This window comes from Falco naumanni, chromosome 8, assembly GCF_017639655.2.
Source record: "Falco naumanni isolate bFalNau1 chromosome 8, bFalNau1.pat, whole genome shotgun sequence".
NCBI lineage: Eukaryota > Metazoa > Chordata > Aves > Falconiformes > Falconidae > Falco > Falco naumanni.
In genome coordinates this window covers 4328887-4350518 of record NC_054061.1, presented here as the reverse complement: position 1 = coordinate 4350518, position 21632 = coordinate 4328887, and the positions used below count along the sequence as shown (strand labels likewise).

General features: G+C 40.6%; 1 protein-coding gene across 2 annotated transcripts in view; it reads right to left on the bottom strand.

Annotated features, from left to right (window-relative positions):
- SMAD5 (SMAD family member 5) overlaps positions 1 to 19255 on the bottom strand; it is a 30529-nt gene extending 11274 nt beyond the window's left edge. The window contains exons 1-2 of one of the 2 annotated variants that reach the window (XM_040603608.1): positions 18973 to 19255; positions 150 to 763 (exon numbers count right to left, since the gene is read on the bottom strand). In XM_040603608.1, the coding sequence (XP_040459542.1) occupies positions 150 to 552 (403 nt within the window). In that variant the 5' untranslated portion in view covers positions 553 to 763; positions 18973 to 19255. Of the gene's footprint in view, positions 1 to 149; positions 764 to 10916; positions 11068 to 18972 lie in introns of those variants that run through there. The other variant, XM_040603607.1, reaches the window with a different exon arrangement.
- Between the last annotated feature and the right edge of the window lie 2377 nt (positions 19256 to 21632).

Below are 21632 nucleotides of genomic sequence, written 5' to 3'. Positions count from 1 at the left end.
CCAGAAGAGTGCACTTCGAACATTCCTTTTCCAAACTGCCTCAAACATCACATGTAAATTTTTATACACTACTGGAGAAGGAGGGAGTGAACAATGAGTGGTTCCTGGAGACTTTCTTCATTTTTTAAGACAGCCATATTCAAACATACCTGGGCTCTCCACCCTCTTATAGTGGTATGGATTGATGCAGACTTCCTTCTGTTTAGATCCAAAAGGAAATTCACAAATATCCAATGGCTTCAGCTCATGATGGCTTTGTAGATCAGGCCAACGCCAAACACGACAGTAAATTACATGGGGAAGGCCTTTTCTGTGAGAAACTTGAAGTCGTCCATCTAAAGAGCGGGGGATAGTAACACACTTGCTGGGTTGTCCTGGACTGCTCAAGGCTTTCTCCAGTTCTTCCATAGCACCCTTTTTCTTTTTCAGCTTTTTTACCAAAGCATCAACAGCTTTTTCTGCCCATTTTTCCTCTTCATCTCCTTGTTTCCAGCCCAACAGACGCTTTACAGCTGGGCTAGTAAAGGAGAACAAACTGGCCATTGACGTCATTTGACACAAGTCTTCAAAAGGTTTGCTGGGTTCTATCTGTTGGGGTTTTTTTTGTTTGTTTGTGGGATTTTTTTCAAATAAATGTCAGTGTACACCAAAAGCAGTTACTGCCACTGATGAGCTGTTTTATTTCTTGATGGCTGACATATGAACATATGGATGTCTGTGATGAAGTCTTCACATCAAAAATGATGATTCCTCCAAATCAGTTCTATTAAAAAGAAAATTTAAGAAGTAATTAGTAAAAAAGTAAAGAATGTGGTAAAACAGAAAGGCAGATATTAAAATAATTCCTGTTTCAACCCTAGCCATTGCACCTCATTTTGTTTCAAAACAAAATCCCAGAAGTCCTAGGACCTCACCCCAAACCTAAATAAAAGTAAAACATGGTTAGAGTCCCCAGTCTTTGCATTACTGATGAGCGGGGAAAAGGACAGTCCAGGGTCAAAAGGGACAGCATGGCTTCTGTTAATGTTCATTAAATCCGTCACTTTCTTTCAGAAGACAGGCTTGGGGAATATGCTTTAAGCCTGGTATTATATCCCTGTCCCATGTGCTTCACCAGAAGACTTAAATTTGCTATGAAGCAACAGTTAAGAGGCACGGTGGAACCAGTAGTTCCACAGCCAGTACAGCATTGAAGTACTCAGCTTCTCAACTGGATCTTTATTGCCCAGAAGGAGAAAATACTAAAGAATCTTCTTGTTCTTGAGCTCCAACTAGATGTCCCATGTTTTTTGAAAAGTATTTAAAAAATGAGGCAGAAACTGTAGATAACTAAAAGAAAAACAAACAATTGAAAGAAAAATCCAACAAAAACCCCAAACCAACCCTTCCTCAGCCACTCAAAGGTGGTCAACCTTTTCAGCTGTGGCTATTTTTATGCTGCACTTCCTCATATCTTGTAAGAGGAATATTTGAAGCGCTGGGTATTTTTAGCCTTTGGCCAAAAAAAATATGTTTTCTTTTCCCCAGAAAAAGAAGGGGGGGAAAGGCACGGCAGAGTAAAGTACTATGTGACCTTTAGTACAAACTGCCTCAGAAAGGAGAGAAGCAGAACATCACCCTGCAGCCCAAACAGCCCTCATGCTCATGAATGGTGGTGGTTTCTACCACTCACCAGCTCTAATGCAAATCCTCCCCCCACCAATTTAAGGAGTAACGATGACAAGAGGAAATGATGTGCTGTGGCAACGAACTGATAAGAACTTGTAAAATCCCTTGTGAATACTAAATAAGCAAGTATAGACAATGAGCAGCTGGCAAAAAGCAAGAGCAGAGCTAAGAGAAAGGATGTCAATAACAAAAGATGCTTCCTTTCTTGCTACAGAGACTGCCAAACAACATTGTCTCTCAACTTTTGATAAACCGTGGTGAATTAGAACACCTACCGTATCCCGAGACACCAAATCTGCACATAAGAGAAAGGGGATGGGGGGATGGGGAGCAAGGTTTAAATACCTCTGTGCTGCTTCTCTTAGATTAAAGGTAACAATCAAGGGCATCTTTTTTTTTTTCCCCCTCCTATCTTTGATTAACTAAAAGTCATCTGATAAGGCTTTTTAAAGTGTCTAGGCACATTTACAAGCTTAGTCAGACACACGGACAGGTACTTTCCTATAACAGAGCCACATATTAAACACCACCAGCCAAAGATACAGCAAACATCTCTAGATGAAGCATTTATAATATCCCACATGTAACCACCTTAGAATTTTCTGCTAGGGAGGTGGAAGGTGAGGAAAGCAGGGAACAAACCCAAGGAGAGTTGGCTACTACGAAGAATGTAAGTTTTAAAAAACCCAACTTATAAACACCCTTTACAGGAAAAAAAAATAAATCCATTTATTTCACACAGTAGCTTAATCCTATTGGTACTTGTTTGATTATTCAGCTTTGTGTCCATAGTATGGAAAAAACTGAGAAAAGCAAAACAAAGCAAAAAACTGTTTGAAAATCTTTCTTCCTAAGCACTAAAAAAAAAAAAAAAAAAAAAAGGTCTACACTGCTTCAGTAAGTCCATAGAAGAGGGTACTGAAAAAAAAAAGGGGGGGAAAAGAAAAAGAAAACCACAATTATGTATCACCTTATTCCTTCAGAAATAGGACATTTCTGTACTAAGTATAATTCAGCTCCCTAGAACTATCATATATACGAGAAACTTTGCACCCTTCAAAGTAACAGGAAATACATAAAGGGAGATAAACTTGGCCAAGAACACAGACTAAATTTATTCTTTTACTGAGGATAAAAGCTGACTGTTCTAAAAAGTAAAAGCTCTTTATAGTCACAATTAACTTACTTCCAAGCCTTGCGTACACTCAATAGCTGTAAGATATCAGCAATTGCTCACACTCCTAAAAAAGGAAATGAACCCACCTAGAGCCTTAGACCAGAAAGACAACAATTTGCAAAGTTCTATTTTTGTTTCTTAGCTATGCTTTCAAAGAACGTTAAGCATCACCAAGGCAGAAAATAAACTAGAAATTTCTAGAGTTAAGTTGAGCTCAAACAAGATTAAGAAATGCCTCTTGACTGCTGCCACTCTCACCTATTCCACTACAGCTGCCCCATCTATAAATATTAAAAAACCAAGTTTACAGATCTATGATTCTATTCTATCACCATGTATAATTTTATTTATTTATTTTTAAGTATTATGAACATAACAGTAACATGCATCAACTTGGAATGAAATTTTACTGGTTGTGTATCATTTCAACATCATTAACCCACAAGCATGTGGATGGGATAAACAAGCTAACTAAAAGCAAAGAACATTGGAACAGTTCTATTAAAATGATGTTTTGCAGTAACTAGTATTTGTAGGGTAAGTGTCAAGAGAATTTTGGTAAATGACTCTGCCCTATAAACTATGATTTTAGAAATATCTAAATTAACTCTAAAAACTTTACATTGGTCTGAATAGCTATCAACAAAAGCACAACACAATAGAACAAGTATTCCAGAAGCATCATAACAGATTTAATCAATACTGTTTCAGCTTCTTCAAAAAAAAGTTCCACATACATGCTTGTACTATAACCACTGAAAAATGAGACTGTTGAAGTCTTTAATAGCTTTTATTGTAAATCCATTCTGGCCACCCATGAGCCTTTCAAGACTCTTCTGCTGAAGTGTATTTTCTACCTGTTCAAGAAAAGCAAAGGCAAGAAAGAAACCTTGCAACACACTACTAATAGACTTTGAGAAGTACAAGTGACATTAAATTTATTTCATTATAGGCCTTTCAGAAGTTCAGTTTGGAAGGCAAAAATACTGCAGGCTTACAGGTTTTGCCTTTTTTTTTTTTTTTTTAAGAAAACAAGGTAGAATGAAAAAGATTCATGAATTATTTGTAGACTAAAAGCATTTCCTTCTTTGGAGCTAGTTAAGGTTACAAAGCAGTAGGTTCAGGTATTTATGTAGAAACCAAACATTTTCATGTAGAAACCACCACTCTTGTAGAGTTTTAAAATATCTGAATGAGCGGCATAAACCACATTTACAACATTTACTTCCATTTAATGTAATTTCAGCATCTAATTTTTGAAAGGTTTCTAAGTAATCATAACCTCTGCTAGGAACACCTTCACCAGATCATCTGTATTTACAATCAATTTCTTCCAGGGTTTTAAAAGTGCATGTTATGAGCTGTGACTGCAGTACAACAGTGCATTGCTATAAGATTTGAGCAGAGAAACAAACGCTGTAAGGAGTCACATTTTCATTCATAGTGTTGCACAAATTACTTTTATTGTTGCACTTCTAGAGGCAGCTGGTAACAACTTTCATGGGGAAAAAAGCTTTCTTAAATTTCCTTAAGAGGCAGAGGGTCTGTTAGGCCTTACCTTCTTTTATTAAATAACTTTTCAGCTGAGCTGCAAGAAAACATGGGCTGAAAAAGCATGTTATTACTTTGAAAAAAACACATTTTTTTACAAACATTCTTTAAAGAGTGAGTGTAATGCATTGCATGGGGTAGCATGAGGGGGCTTTTAATGGCTGAGTATACAAGGAAGTAATCGCTGCATCAAAACTAGACTTTGGGGCAAGCGTTATTTATACATTTAAAGTTCTTGTTAATGACTACAGCAAATGGAAGGAAACTAGTTGTGTGAACAGGTCCATTGTTTGAACCCTTTCTTATTACCTCATCAAGCCAGCTACATAGTAACAAAGTTGGCTAACAGCAGAACATACAAATTACATCTCATTTGTGAAGATGGAAGAAACAGACTACCTTTCATCTACCATCACAAATACTGAGCAATTCAACTACTTTTTGATTCCTCTTCTGAGATTTTCCTAGCCTACTATATTAAACTGGCAAATTTAGCTGATTACTTTGATTCGCTATCAAGGAATCTTCTGGCTAAAAGGGCCTGAGCAAGATCACAGCAGAACAGATCAATATAAAACTGTATATGGTGTATTTACTCTAGTGAGATGCACTTTTTATGTAACATGTTCTGCCACTCCCAACTAATTTCCCACCTGCAAAAACTGAATCTAAAGCAGCATTAACCAATCAACCTATCACCCCAAGCAGCATGGCAATGAACAATGGTTTTCACAAGCAAAAGAGTAAAATGGGTAACAACTACACAGTCCTCATCCCTTCCTACTGCCAATACTAAGCTTGTATTGCAAATGTACAAGCACAATTCTTTCCCTCCTTAATTTACTTGTTTGCAAATTAAGAAAGCTTCCTGTAGCATCATATCCAATCTGAAATAAGGAACTTCGCTGCTCATGATTAGAAGCTGCTTTGAGACTCAATTTCATCATATAAAACTACCACTTGCAACTAGCTATGCAATTGGTAATTCATTAGGGCTGCTGCAGATTTGCAGTTAAAGCTGTTCTGCAGTCAGCTCTTGTGCTTAACTTCACTGCCCTTTCAAACTTAGAAATGCTGCCGTATTTTGGCTCCATATATACATTAGCATATTACATATTCAGACAGAAAGCTCAGGAACTCGATTACAGTATATTACAGCGTATTATGCTACATTTAGTCACCAATATTTTCTTTAAGACTATCTAAAACTACAACATCACACATCAAAGTCATCTGGTTTTATCAAGGTCCTTCTTTCCTTATAAATTTCCTGACAGGAACTGCACAGGATTGTGCTTGGGTTTTCTTAACGTTTTCCCAAGTCGACACCTTACATTGTAGCCTAGCTCACAGTCCCATGCAACCGCATGCCTTCGAGCCTTTTCTTGAGGACAAATACAGAAGAAACGTCAACCTCACAGTTTTTCCATACACATCAAGGATAAAATAAATCCTAAGGTCACACAGTGGTTAAAAAACCTAGGTAATACACTTGAACACCATTGGCATAGCCTCTCAATGGAAAACATTTTTCTTCAATTATCCTGTGCAACATTTTAGCCATGAAAAATATCATCAGTGGTACAACCCACTTTTTTCCCCTCCTACCCTTAAGGGTAGGTAAAACACCAAAGGAGATCTTATAAACGGTATCAAAAAGGACTGGTGGTATTTTCATCATAACTGGGCTTGCACATCCAAATGCACACCCAGTTGACCAAAACCTGTAATAAATGCTTTCATACTAACACTAGATTTCCTTGCTTCAAACATGCCTTGTAAGGCAATATATTCTAATAATACATGTAAACAAGAACAGAAAAGAATTGTGCGGCATCTTCAAAAATTTTACTAACTGTGACTGCCCTCCAAACAAATGAAGTATATTGACAACTTCAGACATGGCTTTCTCACACAATACTTGTTCTTTTCATTTCCACATCTGTACATCATCTAACACAGCTTAAAAAAAAAAAAAAAAAAAAAAAAAAAAAAAAAAAAAACACCAACAAGCAAAAAACCCAAACCCAAACCAAAACCGAAGCATTTAGCTCTGTCAGCTGAGAAGTATTTAACTAGCACTCTCTTAAAAGCAACGTAACAAAAGCTCTGAGGCCAATCACAAGCAACAAGTAATACATTGTATGAGGAAGTGGAATCATAAAAGCCACATAGCAAAAATGATGCTTCTGTTTTTTCTTAAAGTCTTTTCAAAAATTACTGTTAAAAAAATAATACAAGTGATAATGATTTGTATCACAAAAGAGGTCCAGTCAGGAAGGGTTCACTAACAGAGCTCCACTGCATTTCAAAAGCACCCTCACTTCCAACTGATGCCAAGAAAACCTCAGTAAAACTGTAACCAAAGAACATAAAGTTTTGAATTCGTTCTGCATCATGGCAAAACTTGAGTTTAACTGTGATACTGGGGAGGGGAGAGGGAGAAGAAACAAAAACTTCCCAAGCTTAAAAAAGTTAGTATCTATTTCTTATGACATCCACTTAGAACACAAAAATCCAATGCTCACACGGCCCTGGCCTCCAGAACTACTCTAATTACTGAGCAATTAGCTTTTGTAGAAATTCCCCAAACCTACAAATTCTGTCTTAGAACCAAAATCTCTCTCCCTTAAGTGTTTTGTCAGAACCATGCATTTTCTCACACTTCTATTGCAGCTAATTGGCACTTTCCAACAGAAGCATTATGCTGAAAAATGCCACCATCAACAGCAGTCAGCACATCTGAAAGTCAGTCCTGAAACTGCCTCATGTTTTCACGGTTATTTAAGATCTATTCTAAGCACAGCAGATAACTACAAGTTAGCATCCATTTCTTAATTAAAATTGCATATAAGAGCATCACTAAATTTCACTGAACATGAAAACAAAAGCCTATGCCTCCATTGGTAAGTTGGTGGACACGGACAAGCAATTGGGTGAGTAGGGATGACCTCAATATACCTAGAGAAAAAAAAGTGAAAACAAAGAATGTGTTTATATAAGGGAAACCTTATAGTGGCCTTTCAAATACTTACAGGGGGCTTATAAGAAAGATGGGGACAGACTTTTAGTAGGGCCTGTAGCAACAGGACAAGGGGGAATGTTTTTAAACTAAAAGAGGGTAGATTTATATTAGATATTAGGAAGAAATTCTTCCCTGTGAGGGTGGCGAGGCGCTGGCACGGGCTGCCCAGAGCAGCTGTGGGTGCCCCATCCCTGGCAGTGCCCAAGGCCAGGCTGGACGGGGCTGGGGGCAACCTGGCCCAGTGGCCAGTGCCCCTGCCCGTGGCAGGGGGTTGGAACCAGATGATCTTTAAGTCCCTTCCATCCCAAATCGTTCCATGACCTTACACTTTTCACAAACCCTAAAGAATGTTCAAAAATTAACAACCTGGAAAAAGCCTTTCAAAAATTTAGACGCTTAAATACAAGACTTCAAAGAATAAGATCCCAAACACTGCCACGAAAAATGTGAACTGGGAACAAAGAGCATAACCTGAAAGGACTTTACACTTTCATAAAGCTTTAAAAGAGGGAAAGAATAATAAAGATGTATACATACACACTTCCACTCCAACTGAATTGCATCAAGACTGTGACAAGTTTACAAAAGCTACGGGATTTGGAGGGAACACTGACAATAGTAATTCAGCAAGCTTTTTTTCCCCTCGCACAGAATGAATGAATGGCAAAGTATTCTAAATTTGTCAGTTTGTGACATCCACTGACCCAGAATTCAGAGACACTACTTCATAGTTGGTGTATCAGTAGCAGCGATTCTGACAAAGATCCTCTGTCAAGGATGACAGTCCTGGCAGACTCAACCTTGGTGGTAGGTCAGTAGGGATACAAACTTGGCAGGCGGCATTCTGCACCTTGCCAACGCACACTGGTCAGCACACTGAAGTGCCAGCCAAACTGTTCTACGTGGTCACAGGAACACAGCTAAAAAGGCTTCCAGAAAACAGTGCAGGAACTTGCACTGCTACTAATGATAACTGCAAAAGTCTTATATTACTGTTTGACTTGCTTTTAATGAGCTGTTTATCAATGTTAGCCATAAAAAGTATCCAAATTGTTCTCAGCTCACACAAGAATAAATCTTTTCATTCTGAGCATAAGCTCCTTACCTGTTGCTATTAAAAAATCATTTAAAGGTCTTTAAAGAAGAAACACTAACACATTACATTTAATTTCAGCAAATCTATCACAGACATTAGAAGAAAAGTGCATTTTAATAGAAAAAAAACAACCCACCACTTAACTGTCAGGGAAGGAAGATATAGGGACTTGCAGAGAATTGCCATAGCAGTATTTCTGCAGGTATGTAATTCAGCCAAGAGCAACAAAAGTGTTCTTAGAGTTTTCCTTACAGAACTATACAGAAAATATAGAGGATATTTTTCTGAAATTGAAAGCGTCCTCTGGAATATTAAAGATCGCAGTTTGCAAAGACATTTGAATAAACCCAAAAAAGTCACTTTAATAGAGCACAAGCATTCCACCTCAAGATACAGAATTCCTTCCAGCTCAGACAGTATTTATTATCATGAAAACTCTGCAAGATCACCCACTCAAGGTGCAAGATCAGAAACCTGAGTTTGTAACAAGAACCAAGTAGTACGGGATCCACAGTTATAGCTCCTTCAGGTCCCATCAGAGGTTAAAACTCCAAACCTCAAACAAAAAACACCCACCACAGCTGTATGCAGCATCATACCAGCACGCCCTTTTGCTGTGATCTTTTGTCATTAAGAGAAGCCTCTCTCTTTCCTTGCCCACTTCTCATCCCCATCTCAACAACCCATCTTGGGCTTCCACTAGAAAAGTTTCCTTTAGAAGAAAATAAAATTCCTCCCTCAAATGTATTTTTGCCACATTTGAAAGGAAAAGAAAGTTTTGACAAAGGCAGGCACCGTGATGCACATGGCCTGTTGAGGTTTTGTTTTGCAAACCTAAGTGCCAAACACTTAGCAGCAATTTGGAGGCCAAGTTAACAAAATTTTAATATCAGAGGTAAATCACTATCAAATGGTAGGGATTAAGACATTAAATCCAACAGCACCCTACACTGACAGGGCACTCAAAAGTTACAACACACAAATTATGAAACATCTTCAATTAAGTTATTTGCTGCTTCTATTAACTTCCACTACCAACTCCTGCTGCCAGCTTCATAAAGTATTACAGCTTTTGATGAGCATGGGCACATGACTGCAATAGTGTGTTTGCACCTTTATTTTTCCTTCCCCTTCTCTTCAATCACAATCTGTGATGCCTCAGAATATCAAAAGGATATTCTGTGCAGAGCTTCCACAAGTGAGATATGCAATGAACAATGCCCATTTCAGTTTTCAGTATTTCAAAGCCACTCATGGAAGGTAAATTACCTGAAATTTACAAAGGAATGAAAACCAGGAAGAGATTTCACCTAAAACTATCACATACTGACAATCTAATTTCCCATGACAAGACAAAACTTACAGGCTGATGCAAATGTTGACAGTTATTCCTCGGAGGTGTTGTTAAAGCAAAGAGCCCCAGTCATTCACTGAGTAAAATCTCTTAAATCCCTACAGATTCAACCAAGAATCAACAACTCTTGCTGAACCTATTCAACAATATATTCAGCAACTACCGCTGAAGCGGATCTTCTCTCCCTCATTTTACTGTGAAATACCTTCGTTTCATTAGCTTAAAGTCACGTCAGAAATGCCACAATTGGAACAGAGGCACAGATCACTTGATTTCCAGTCTTGTGCCTTTAACCGCAAGACCACATTTCCTCTATTAAAGTTTACAACCCGCAGAAAACAAAACCTGCCATTCTAAACCACTCCAGCGGCCCCTGTGTCGGCAGGCAGCTGTCAGTGCGGGATGCAGGGGAGGAAGGCCCAGGTGAGGGGTGCGAGCCCTGCCATCGCCTCCGCGGGGACGCGCCGCCGCCACCGGCCCTCACACATGTGCGCTTGTTACTCAGCCCCTCCGCCGGCCAGGCCTGGCTCCGGCCAAGGGCGAGCTCCTCGTCTTAAAAAAAAAAAAAAAAAAAAAAAAAAGAAGCAAAACCAAAAACAAAACACAGAAAAAGAAAGAAAGAAAAACCGCCGAGCCTCTTACTAGCATTGCAACAGTTTGTTCCTACAGTTACGTGCACAGACTTATTTTTATCAGCACGGAGCGTGTTTTAACAGCCCGGCAGCGCGACCCTGCGCACCTCTCGCCCTCCCGGGGCTGCTCCTTCCTCCCCCCCGGCCCCCTTCCCACCCCCCGCCGCCTCCCGCCCGGCCCGGGACCACCCAAACCCTGTCACCGCCAGGCCCGCGCGCCGGGGCCGGGGGGGGGGGGGGGGCGGCTGAGCTCTCTCTCGGCTTCCGAAAGGGCCCGTTCCCCCGCCACCCCCCCATCGGGAAGGCGAACCGCAGCGCTCCCGCACCGCTGAGGAGAAGCGGCTGAAGAGGTGCCGCTCCCCGCGGCCCGCCGCCCCCCGGTCGCTCCCCGCCCCCGCGCCGCCCCGACCCACCCGGCACGGAGCGAGGCGGCCTCCCCGCCGCGGCGGCACGGCGCTCTCCGTTAGGCTTCAGGCGCCGGCTGGGCCGCGGCCGCCCGCTCGCAACAAAACTTTATTGGGAGCCCGCGGAGGGGACAGCGGCGCGGCGGCGCCGGCGGGGCCAGCGCCGGGACCCGGATGTGCGCGAGGGGCGGGGGGAGCGCGCGGGAGGGCTCCTGCGCGCCGCGCATGCGCGCTGCCGCCCGGGGGAAGCGACCGTGGCGGGAAGGGCCGGGCCGTGCTGCGGGGATGTGGCGGAAGGGCCCGCCGGGGGTCAAACCTGCACCGCAACAAAAAGTGAAATAAATTAAACAACCCTGACATGTTCGGGGCTTGTTGTCGAAAAAGGAATTTTCCCCGAGATGGTGGAGCAAAGCAGTTTCCTCAAGCCCGGTGCGGGCCCACAGCGAGCCCCTCAAGAGGGAGACGTGCCTCATGGCCGCCCATGGGCCGAGGCCTTGCCGTTGCAGGGGAATCCAGCACTCCCGCCGCTCGGAGCCGTGTGCCCGGCAGCTGGCACCGGCCCACCAGCAGCTGTTTTGCGGTGCCGGTAGGGTCTTACCCGCCATGGTGTAGCTGAGGCCCTTCAGATGGCTGCATCCCGTAGTAACTAAAACCACACAGCAAAGCTCCAAGAAAATGTGTTAGCAGTATTAGAAATTACTCTAGAAAAGACTGTAGGGATGAGGATTTACATACTGTATACGATGTCAGTCCTGGACAAACTCATATCAGAACTCTCACAACTGTCCTCATCGCGTGAAGTGGAAGCGACCACCATTTTCTCAAAAGTATTTTTTAAACAGTACAAAAGAATGTTTCGGAGGTACCAGGCTAAAACCACCTCCAACATGCCACAGCAACGCCTGACCTTGATTAAGCATACTGCTGATATAACTGTTTGTTTCTTGTCATTTTTCACTAAGTAAATCGGTATGAGGCTAAACTAAAGAATTGGGTCCACACCATGACTTGATGGCAGAACGTTTTCATTTTTAAAATTTTCCTGAATATGCAACTGACCTTTGGAACTCCACCTAAATTTCCGCTAGATCTGAAGAATGTGCTTACTTCCATGAAATTAATGATAAAAATCAGTTGTCTGTTCAAAGGCCTTTCATCATAGGGAAGGACTGGCAAAGTGTGGAAGGCTAAACCATCTTCAGCTCTGCTCTTCACTCTGGTCACGAGCAGGTGGAACTGCTCTCTACAAAGTACTGTTGAGGCCTGAACTCCGAGGGCATTGAGAAATTCAGCTTTATATGGACAACAGGAACATCCACAATTAGGGGAAAGTATTTCACACTTCAGCCCACAAAGTGATTTTAAGAGGAAACTTTACCTACAGGAAGTTTATTTCATAACGCAGAGGCTGCCTTCCTCAGAGGAGGTTGATCGGAGCCTGATTCAGACACGCTACTGAACTAAACGAGATCCTAGTCTGATCCACTACGGAAATTCCTACAGAAGAGTTCCTTCCTCTGGCAAAAAAATCTGTAGGAACAGATATACAGGGCAAAAACTTCATTTTTACGTAAACTTGTATTGCTGTTGTAGAACGTTTGACTACGCCATCTTGCAGCAGTTAAAAATCTGGCACACCAGTTGCATCTGGCCTGCCAACTGAATCGTGCTATCAAACAAACTTCTTTTGGAAGAAAATATTAGAAACAAGCAAAAGTAATGAAGTTATTTTACATATACATATATATGCATATATACAAATACATATATAATAAAGCTAAAAAGAAACTACATGAAACCCTATGTTTTATTTGTGTAAATTAAGAGTAACACATCTACTAAAAACAAAGAGACAGAGAGAAGAAAAAGCCATGTAGAAACGGAGAAAAATATCCAGTGACCCAAACTGAAGTTTCAATTTCAAATATATGTGAGCTTTGAAGAAGTTTTCTTCTGATTCAAATCTACATGGCACTTGATTGGTTTTGATGTAAACAGAAGTTTTTAGCCCCAGTGTACTCTGATCTATGCAGAGATCAACTAATAGCTCAGCAGGCTATCTCTACTAAAGTTCATGACAGCAGTGGAGGAGCAAGGCTTTCATGTAGTTCAGCCACAGAACAGAGCTAACCTTTAGGGACTCCTATGTATCTCTGCACCAGCAATTGTTCTGCTTTGGCCAGGCCGTCCAAAATATAGGACAAAAAAAAAAATGTTGGTCTTTTTCCAAATCTTTTGTGTAACTTAATTAATAAACCAAGTAACAAACAACAAATTGGCAGCAGGCATTTTAGGTGTTGTTCATGTGCCAGCCATCATGTTTCTATGAAACAAAATGTTCTCTTACCAAGAAGTTACAAAACAGTTGTATACTGTCAGATGAAGCTACAGCACAGTGCTCTGATGTGCTTCTTCCTGCAGAGGTTTTAAGAGTTCCAGTGATGAGGAAAGCTGAAGGTGTGCGTGCAAGTGTATGGGAGAGGACAGGGAAAACTGCAAGTTTTCCAAAACGTTCTCAAATCTACACGCAAGTTAGACATACCTGCTTGCAGCACACCACTCCTCAGAAAGCAGAAAGTGATTCTTAAGCACAATATACAGACTGTTTTGGAGTATGATAATAACAAATGTGATCTATGGGCTGAAAAATAGTTTTCGTCTCTTGGGTTTTTTTGCCGTTTTATCGCAGTCTAATGTTGAATGGGTAAAACCCAAATGTCTAAAGTCAGGTTATCTATTCCTAGACAATGAGACAGAGTAAAGGACAAAGTAAATTACATTGGCTATCTAATGATTGAGTTCTGTATACCCTTAAGGTCACAATAAAATGACCACCGCTTTCACCACTGTCTACTTCATATATGGTTTCCATCACTTATATCTCTACTGCCATGCTGCAGTGGGTCCACTCTAATAACTTAGCAAGTTCAGTAAAAGGCTCGCAACAAGGAGACTCACAAGGTGTCCTGAACACAGCTGCCAGAAATCATGTGGTTTCATGAATTCATTAATTTCACAACTCATGGAACCATCAATCCTCTTTTAGCATTGGCAAACCTAGGTTTTCCAACACAGAGACATGCAGGTTTGATAACCCAAGGAAAAATTATTAGCTAACCTTCTACTTACCTGCATGTTTTAATTATTATTGTGTGTTCAGATTCTGCAGAGACAACTGCACATGTTTATACTTTTGGTCCTGCCTTTTAAAGTCAACTAAAGTATAAGTACCTGCCTCACTTTCCTTTGCACGCAGTCTGATGGCAATGAAGACAGAAAACTGTCTTCTCATAAACCTGCATTGCTGTAGATGTTTATGGTGGAGCTAGCTATAACCTTACAGTCTGGTCGAAGTACAAAACAATCAACAGAAGAACTACCACCAGTTTGTGTCAGGCCTTCCATGGTTGAGAAGCAACCATGAAGTCCAACAATTATCTTAAATTACATAATTTTGAATTTTCTCTTCAGATTTTGACTATGATCCCTATATATCTTAATGAGATTTTTGTTTGGTTAGAAATGAATAGTTTGAAAATAAAATAGATTGTTTGAATTATAAAGAAATAGTCTTGAAAAAAGTTACATTATTACGAAACTCTGGCCTTCCTGTGACTTCTAAAATGACTGCATTGTTCAACTTAATTTCCTATCAACTTTCTAAATTGCAGGGGGGAGGGGGGGGAATGTTATGTAAAAAAAAAATATAATTCATTAATTAAACACACACACACACAGTTACCATGTCTCTACACATTTAAATATTTGCAAAGACACTTTATAACAATGTTAAAAAAATTCCTGTAGTGTGAAAGATGGCTTGGATATTTAAACCAAACCTAGCATAAAAACAGAATTGGGGGAAATGGATAGGATAGCTCAATAAAGTTCCACTCTCACAGCTGTCAGCTGAGAAGAAATGGGGGAAGGGGGAAATGCTGAGAAAGGAATTTTATTTTTTTTTGGCAGTGAAGAGAGGAACATGCCATCCCTGTTCAAAAAGTTTCAGGGTGGGAAAGGCTAAGGAGGGGCTAACATACTATACATACCTTTACATATATTTTTGAGGCAGAAAAACAGCGTTGTGTTTGAGCAGAGTTCAGCAAGTGGAAAGGGAGGTGGCATTCGCTCTGGCCATGTGGTCCTTTTAAATAACCCCGCAATGTACAGCACACTGAGTGAGAGCAAGTGTGATAGATGGTAAGGGGCTGCCTGACAACAAGAAGGCAATACAAACGTGGTATACATTGCATCACATATGTAAGAAAAAAAAAAAAGAAAAAAGTTTAATGTCTGGAGGAAATATATTAAAAGTGTTCATCTACAAGGCCCTTGGTGGTGTGAGCTCCTGTGAAGTTACACTCACTGGCTCACAGCCTTTGAATTCTCGGATAATAAATTATGTACCCTGTTATTGTTAGAGCCACACTTTTGGGTACCATGCATGACTCAACTCACACAGCAGTACAGAGAAAGGGAGAGAAGAATTAGCCTTGTTTCCTGAAGCTACGGGTAGAAGACATTAACATGAAATTGTAGACCAGGGGAGGGAAAGGCAAGCCAAAGTTATACTTCCCAGCAAGTTTAAAGCTGCAAACTTGTTTTCCTAGACTGGAAGAACAAATGAGATGAGACACGTAACTGAATACTGGTACATCTACAGAGATGTTAAAAACAAAGACATTATGTAAAGGTTTTGTAAGTTCAACTCTACCGTGTCTTTTCACACTCTACAGGATAAAAATGTCACTATCTTGGGGATAGCGTATCCAGTGTGACAGATCTGAGAGTCAACTAAGGGTGCAAAACTGAACACAAAAAAAAAAAATTCAAAAAAGAAATAAATACATACAAAAAAGGAAAGGGAAAAAGAGCACTGCAGGAAAAGTAAGACATGTAAGAAGTAATAAGTAAGAGAAACCTTTGCTTGAGAACTATCGCAGAGTACACATCAGAGCGTGACCCCTCTTCTGTTGACACCTGCGGATAGAATCTGGTCAGGGCAGAGTACTGCTGAACTGAGTCTGCTTCGTGGAGCAGGGGGTGGAAACTTTCCCAGAGGAATGGAAAAAATGTCCCAGCTGATTAACACAAAGTAATATACTACTCTTACGGAAGAAATTATAAAGAATTTTAAATGGCACAATTCCTTTGAGTATTCTGCCAGTGTTGCTACTTTTCTAGACTATCACCTAACTTGCCCTCACCATTGCATCAGCAGTACAGAAACATGTAGTATTCTCATTCTTCTAAATCAGTGATTTTCAACTATTTCCAGAACATGACCTCATATTGTTAGAACGCTTTCTGGAGCCTGACACCCACTACTAAGCTCAGAAGACAGACAGCCCCTGCCTCCTAAAAGCTTTCTGCCACAATCAGACCAAATACCGGTGGACAACAGAAAAGTTGGACCACAGAAGTGGGATAGAAAAGGTAGTACGGAAAGAGAATGAATCACAGTTAACTTCCTTCCACGTACTGTAACCACGTGATCACTATGAGCTTTTTTCTTTCATGAAAACTCTGCTCAAAACTAGCCATGAACAAAATTGTCTTAGAGATTTACTCCATTCCCTACCACTTGTTTTACATCCCACACCATTAGCCAAACACGGAGCCTCGTGGTTGTATTCTTCTATGGTATCACTTGCATAGACCCAGTGGTCCTCCTCGGGCTCTTCGCTCCCCAGCCCAGGCACTGCCTTCTGAGCATGGTCCCTCTTTTGGAAGCGACTGGTGTTTGGGTGGGACGCATTCTTGCTATGGGACAGCAAGGAGATCTAACGTGCAGCCTCACACTCAACATAATCATCTGCTGACACAGCCATGAGCTGAATTCCATTTCTCGTAGCAATAGTTGGGATCAACATCCACAATAACTGTGCACTGAAAACTTGTATTTGTGGCTTCATGGCCAAAACCACAGGAAAACTATTTTTAGCTCAACGGAGCTCTAAATAGTGGAAGAACTGAAAATTTAGCTCACATCACAAGCCAAATTCTTCTCCTGGTTACACCCACTCTATGGAGAAGCTTGAATATAATAAACAGAAACACTCTGAAACAAATTAAAAAAAAAAAAAAAAAAAAAAAAGCAAAGGGAAACTTTTGCTTAGGAGTAAAATCAGTATTTAAAACTCTAAATGAAGAAAGGTATATATCCTCCAGCATTTCCTCTAGAAATATATACAAGGAAAGGAAAAAGGAACAGTTTGAAACAGAAGCGATCTATTACTATAATTGTACCTATTATGATAAAGGTAGTTGATCCCACTATGTATGTCTGAACAATACCTATAGCTAAAATCCCTCTCGGTTCATTATGCGGGTACCTTTGGCTTAGACCAGTGACGAGGACACGGAGTTTATCTGTATCTCGAGAGAAGACGCAACAGATGAGTGTAGCCTATGAGTAACAAATCAGGTTTTAATAGCTAGACCTGCATGTAATTACTCACAAGCAAACTTTCTAACAGCAATTTTATCACCTTGGGATTTCACAACATGAAACAATTAGCGATGGCAATGCAGAGTGCTCAAGCTTTCTCATGTAGGAACCGACAGGACCTGACTTTCTCCTTCTGGGTGCCTCTCTGCCAAAGTCCCCAAGTTACATGCCGAGCCTTTACAACATGTATTTAAATCTCGTGGCACACTTAGGGACACAACTTTTTTTTCTACCCTCCTGACCAAATAGTTGGGCTTTATAATTTCCTCTACAGTATCAAGATCTGCATATACAAGCATAATAATGTCTGTTATAAAATTAAAGTGCTTTTGGGCATAGTGTAGTGCAGCTTTTGGACAGCGTGTTGCAAGCTATTTGCTTCTCTTTGAAAAATTTCCACAGAAATTTTATTTTCCTTTCTTCGCTTTTTGTTAGGAGAACAGGGAAACTGTATCATTTTCAAAAACAAAAATAAAAACTTTTCTGGAGAAGCCAGTAAGATCAGAAAATCACAAAATAGGGTTTTTTTCTCATAGTAATAATAATAATGAAAATTATTTTTCATTCACTATTTTATTGTTGATGAGCTTTCTTCCATTCTTTAAGCACTGCCCTGTGAACTAAGTTTTAAAGGGAAATACAGGCAGGAAAATAAAAAGGCAAACAACACATTTTCAATTTTGATTACATTTTTTGCAAATCTGAAATAAATAAGGGTTATTGTTACTGTCTAAACACCTTCACATGTCACAGAGTAAAGGAAAGAAAGAAGTTCATAAATGCTCCAGCTGCTTAGACAGGCCCCATGTAAGGCACTGTCACTAAAATAGTTCACAACCTAATTACAATTCACCACATCTTGGGAATGACATTTAGGATTCTCGAGGCGCTTTTAGATAATTTTTAGACTCTGTGTAGAAGTTCAGCTGTCACGAAGTCGGTTTTATTTTGTAACAGATTTTATCCTTTGGAATGTTATGTTTGGATTGAGCTGAAGATATGGAAAAATACATGCAGTATAGTTTCCTTACCAGACTGAAATATAACTCCTAAAACAAAGCTGAAACTTTTTTGTCCTTTAATGTTCAGATTCTAGCCTGTGCTTGCCTATAGCTATTTAGATTGGGGGGGGGAGGGAGGAGAAAAAGGTTTCCCTTACTGCATTATTCCGACTCCATTAGGGCAGTCAGAGGGAATGCCTGCTCTTTATCCAGTAATTAAATAAATATTTAACATTGCAGGATTTAATTGGAATCCCAAAAGTTAACAATAGCCTCTGCTGTCGGTGTCGCTATCTCAGGGGTTCTGTTTTCACAGGCGTATATTTAGATCTCGGCCACATTGCCCACTTGCATTACAAATAGTACAACTCCCCCCCCCCCCCCCCCCCCCCCCCCCCCTTAAAAAAAAAAAGAAAACAAACAAGAAGCTCAGTAAAATCTGGAAACTTTTATAAAGTGACGCCATCTCCGTGAATCTCCTTCCCCCGGCTGCAAAACGTACTTCAAAGCTTAAGAAATTAAGTGGCAGGCAGGCTCTCGTTAAAAAAAAAAAAAAAAAAAAAAAAAAGAAAAAAAAAAAAAAAAAAGCAATAACAAAAGAACACAGCTTTACCTTCCAGCAAATTACTGCAGCTCCATTTTCTGACCCTTTATTTTTTCACTAGCTCCCTTCCAAGTGATTTCTATTCCTCTCTGGCTCATGCTGGCGGCAGGGCGGCTGGGGAGGAGCCCTGCGGAGGGTCCCCAGCCTGCCGGGGAGCGGGGAGCGGATCGGGTAACACACCCCGCCGCACACCCAGAGCTGGCTGCAGACAATTCAAATTCCCACTTTAGAAACTTTCAGCAAAACTTGTGTGTCGAGTCTATTTTTGCCTCCTTCCTTCATCCTGTAATAATGCTCTTCGGTCCGATGCAACGCAGCCATCTTTTGTGCTGTGTCTTTCGTACAATCTGTAGATCAAAAGTGCTTTGCCAGGGTAAATCCTGGCTTTGCCAGAGCAGGCTGATCCCTTTCGGTGAATAATGTATCTAGTTTGCAAAATGGGAACAACTGCAATCACGGTGTATTGACTCTCTGCATTAAGTCTCTCTGCACAAAAAGAATACTCGCCATCTGAATGTATTTAATGGCTATTAATGTGTATATACATGTATAATACATATACGTAGATATATACACACAGATAAATATATATTTATACATTTTATATATACATTTATGTATACATTTAATATATACATATACATAAATATATATATATACACATTTAAGGCATTCACGCCATATGCCTATGCACACATACACTTCCTGCCTACGCACACATACACCTCCAAATGGGCCAGTTTAATTAGGATAATGGCACTTTTCATGTAAAAACTACAATTAAAAAGTATGAATGATCTTCATAGCAGGCCTTTTATGTTTGCATTTTACCACTCTGTGCAATATACAAAGATGGCAAAGAGAGTAACATTTGTAAACAAGAATGTGAACCTGCAAAAGACAGCCATGCTCTGTGAATCTACAGAGCTAAATACAATAAAAGCTGATTAGTCTTGTTGACAACAGAGCTCATAGATGTTTCAAAGTCCAGTTAATCGGAACAGCCTGACAGCTGCACACCCTAGAAGAACCACTTAAAACAGAAAATAAGTCATGCAATTAGATGCTTGCAGAATGAAAGCATTTCTTACTAAAATAATGAGATTAATATAATTATGTGCAATCATTAGCTGTTGGTCTTCATGAAGATGACTAGGGTTGTGTCTAAACGATCAGCTCAACTCTCTAAAACCCTAGTTCATGAGAAGCCTCATGTTTCCCTTGTGCTGCAGGCTTGAGCTCCCATGCCAAAGCTCCAGCTGTCTGGCAAGATCTGAGCCAGCAGCAGAAAGGAAGGTTCAGAGACCCACTTTGGTCATCCCCCTTGGAGAAGGATGAGCATGGCTCGTCAAAGGGAAGTCAGACTTTGCAGATCACTACTGGGTTATTTAGAAGGATTCAGTCAGAGTGTGAGGAAGATAATATTCTTCTTGATGTATTCTACCTGCATTTCTAAAAAACTCCTGGCCGTGTCTCCCACCTTTCTCAGGGAAGATAATCTGCCAGGGGAAAGGAGGTAATGGTCTCCTAAAAAGGTGTAACTACTCAAAAGAAAGGCAGCAAGGAGTGGCAATACCTGGTTAATCTTCACAGCAGAGGGAAGTGGAACTTCACAGGCAAGCGCATGCAAATTGGTGCTGCTCAATGTGTTGCCTGGGTGAGCTGGAGAAGGCAGAAAGACCATCTATGGATAACAAAAATCTCTTAGAAAGTGAAGATGAGGGCTCAGAGTGGAGAACTGAAGAAGGAGTTCATCATACTGAGTGGGAAACAAAAGACAGATGGAATTTGGTGGAAATATAAAGTAACACACGTGGGAGTGAAGTCACATCCAAGATGACGTGCTCTAACATATTATTAGGCAGGAACAATATTTTATAGTAGTTAATGCAGGTGTTGAATACATTTTTAATCACCAAGGAGTGCACTGAATGCCAGGAATTGCTACAAAAGGAATAGCAAACAAAGCAAAGTAGATCACTCTGACGCAGTGAACTCCTGGTGCACCTGCATCTCGGGTTCCATGCAGAGGGCTGGTTCTCTGTCTCAGAAAAAATGCTACGTGTGGCAGAGGTACACACAGGGCCAAAGCAATGTGAAGCATCAGCTGGGTCCCATGCTGGGAATGTCCAAATAGTCTTTTCCATGTGGAAAAGAAAGTGCTGAGAAGGGATATTACAGACAACTGCAAAAAGCCCAAGTGGGACAGGGAAAGTGAAAGAAGACTTTTTCTTCCAGTTCTGGAGGAGGTGAAAGGAAGCTTAGCTGCAGGCTTTTGAGAAGAAAAAGGTAGTTCTTCACACAAAGCATAATAAGAGGTTCAGATATCTGCCACCAAACATCGTGGGTACTAGAAGATTACATGAGTTCAAAAAACAAAACTGGTGCCGGAGCAAATTCACAGAAGAAAAACCCATTAAAGGACACTAAATATAAAGACACTGACCTCTGGCTCCAGAAATCCTCAGCTGCAAATTGCTGGGCAAGTGTTCCGTGCCATTATTGTGTGCCCTGTACTTACATTCTTCCTCTGGGCATCCTCTGCTGCTGGCTGTTGGACAGGACATGAGCCACACGGACCTTTAATTCCCCCGGGTAGGGTCATACTCGTCTCCTTCACATGCTGTTAGGAGAACCGCTTTTCATCCTGAAGCTCGGATCTCACTGCA